General features: G+C 33.2%; 1 protein-coding gene across 1 annotated transcript; it reads left to right on the plus strand.

Moving 5' to 3' along the window:
* Window positions 1–881: 881 nt before the first annotated feature.
* Window positions 882–2224, plus strand: LOC128921583 (uncharacterized). The gene is made up of 2 exons (XM_054229599.1): window positions 882–1044; window positions 1380–2224. Coding segments are annotated over exons 1-2 (450 nt in total). The 5' UTR covers window positions 882–1043; the 3' UTR covers window positions 1829–2224.
* The last annotated feature ends 825 nt before the right edge of the window (window positions 2225–3049 follow it).

The raw sequence follows: 3049 nt of genomic DNA on the forward strand, positions 1-3049 counted from the left end.
TCCTATGGTGCCAAGAAATAAGTGTGCCAAGTTTCATTAAGATATCTTAATTTTTACTCAAGTTACAGCTTGCACAGACGGACGGACGGACGGACGGACAGATAGACATGCGGATTTGAACTTCACTCTTCACCCTGATCACTTTGGTATATATAACCCTATATCTAATTCGTTTAGTTTTGGGTGTTACAAACAACCGTTATGTGAACAAAACTATAATACTCTCTAGCAACTTTGTTGCGAGAGTATAAATATATAAATTAGCATTATAATTAAGATGAAAATTTGTGTAATACATTTTGAAGATTGAAATTTCTTAAGAATAACAAAAGTATTCTTCTACTACTTTGTAAATACTTTAAGATACAAAAAATAAAAAATAAAACGTATCATCATTTTTAATTTACTTTAATATAACGTTGCTAATTTTTAAAGCGTATTAAAATTTACGATCGAAATAATCATACACAATTTATTTTATTAAAAAAAAAACACTTTTGCTAATTTTTACCACTGTAAAATTTTCTCCTCTTACTTTTACTACCATATTGTTTGCCTTCCTGTATATCCACTTCATTTCTCAGTTGCCACGATCTCTTTAAGCGTCTGATCTTCCTCTCTTTAATTTCACAAAGTCATGGACCACTGGCCCATGAAAAAACAAGTGGATCAAAACGGCAAGCGTGGTGATGGTGCCCACCCCTGGTCATGAACTACTGACAAACCAATCATATATCAAGCTCAAATCACCTGTTCGAATTACTACGTTTTTCGACAAAGGGCGGTGCCAAATGCTTGTTCGCATTCTCATGCATTCTTATCTCAATTTCTTTCATTGTATTGGTAAGAATTTATTGATTTGTTATTTCCAACACTCTACAATATTCTTTATTGACTCACCCATCTACATATATGTAATGATCATATGGTGATTCGAGTGAGACCTCTTGAACTTTGTAGAACTATAAACGTTATTCGACTAAAGTGCGGATTGAACATTACTGCAAAATTGAAGTGAAGACGAGTGAAAAAAGCAAAGAAAAAGTAAAAAATATACATAAATATATTCAGGGACGAAAACTCTTGACACAGTATTCAAACAACTTTTAATTCAGAATATTTGAATTTTAGTGGGAGTAAAAGTGCCGATTGGAGGTTAAAAATGTTCTTTGAAGAATATAAAAAATTGTGTGCTTTAGTGTTAGAATCAAAATAGCCTGTATTACTCGGGGTGAATGTAGCATTCCAATGGTGAAAGTATTTTTGAAATCGGAACTGTAGTTTTTGAGTTTATTCATTACAAACATACATACAAATCTTTCCTCTTTATAAAAGTAATACATGTAGACTACAAATATGAACTGCTTACTTTCTTGCAGTGGATGAATCTAATAAGGAACTACAATCAGGAGATATAGGAAATGAAGAACTTGACTTTGGATATATCTTGCAATATTTATTGGGAAATATGATGAATGATCAGGCACATCGATTCTTTGGTGAAATTCTCCAAAGTATGCAGGAAAGTAACCATATTGGGGACAGTGTGGACCATACTGCCGACATAACTGCTAATGCACGCTCCATTGGCGTCTATATGACCAAACGTGGAGAGAATTTGGCATTTATAGAACCACATATGCCAAGAGAATCTAATAAGGAGTTACAATCAGGAGATATAGGAAATGAAGAACTCGACTTTGGATATATCTTGCAATATTTATTGGGAAATATGATGAATGATCAGGCACATCGATTCTTTGGTGAAATTCTCCAAAGTATGCAGGAAAGCGACCATTGTGGGGACAGTGTGGGCCATACAGAATGACACGAACTGTTGGTTGAGTGTATCCAACCCACAGCAAACTCTTTACGCATCTACCTATGCGTATTGAAATCAAAACTCTTGTATTTACCCTACATGAATCCTGATGGCGGATCTAACATGAGCCGTAATTTCACATTTACTTAAAACTGAGTTTCTAACTTATTTCAAATGTTATCTCCTTATAAGGGTGAGTTTTTAGAATATTTTTTATGAATTAAATATTTCTATTTTAATCCTCCAACTGTAGAACGTCGTTGTGCAACAGTGCGTATACGCAATATCAACCGTTAAACGAATATGGACGTATCTGTATACATATAACAGCATTAAAAATATTTACTAACCAATATTTCATATGTAACGATTTGTATTCAGTCAATAAATAATAAAACAAAAGCATTCTTTTTTTCTAAATATACATATTTAATCATCTATAAATTATGGGAATTGTATTTTATAACTATAAACGGTTCCAGATACCAAATATGAGATCCCTAGTGTCTATGGCTAATTCTTAATCTGTTATCTCTGACCTACATATTTTAATGAAAACATGAACGTGTCATGATGCCAAAAATTAATAAAATCAGGTTAACAATTCGCAATAGTTCCTTTTTTACTTTTTTAAAGATATTTCTGAATGAAATCACAATAAACAAATACTATTTACCGACTTCTTCGATTTTTGGTGGATCGTTAACATTTGGCTATATGCTAAATCTCATAGGCGTGGTTACCAACTACATTTATATATTTTCGGCGTCGCATCGGAGACCGGAGTTATCACATTTGTTGTTTAAATCGTAAACATTATTCATGCTGAGTAGCCATTCAACGAGTATGTAACTGCTTTAAAGCGTAGAGCAAACCTGCTCGGAAGAAAACGCCATTTTGACGAATTCAGTGAACTCTCGAAAAACGATATACAGTGGAACTTCCATAACTCGAACTTCTATAACTCGAAAATCTCCTTAACTCGAACTTTTGTATTAGCAATAGCGTTTAGAAGTCAAATTTCATACAAATTTTCTCCCTTAACTCAAACTTCCCTAACTCGAAGTCCTCCGTAACTCGAACTCTTTAATTGGCAATAGAAGTGAAATTGCATACAAATTTCCTTCTATAAATCGAACTTTTCGACCAGGGCATAATACAAAATTTAAAATTTTACTATCGAGGCACAATTTTAAAACAGTCCCTTTGTATCGTATGGAGGAGAAC

The sequence above is a fragment of the Zeugodacus cucurbitae genome, chromosome 4, assembly GCF_028554725.1.
Source record: "Zeugodacus cucurbitae isolate PBARC_wt_2022May chromosome 4, idZeuCucr1.2, whole genome shotgun sequence".
Classification (NCBI taxonomy): domain Eukaryota; kingdom Metazoa; phylum Arthropoda; class Insecta; order Diptera; family Tephritidae; genus Zeugodacus; species Zeugodacus cucurbitae.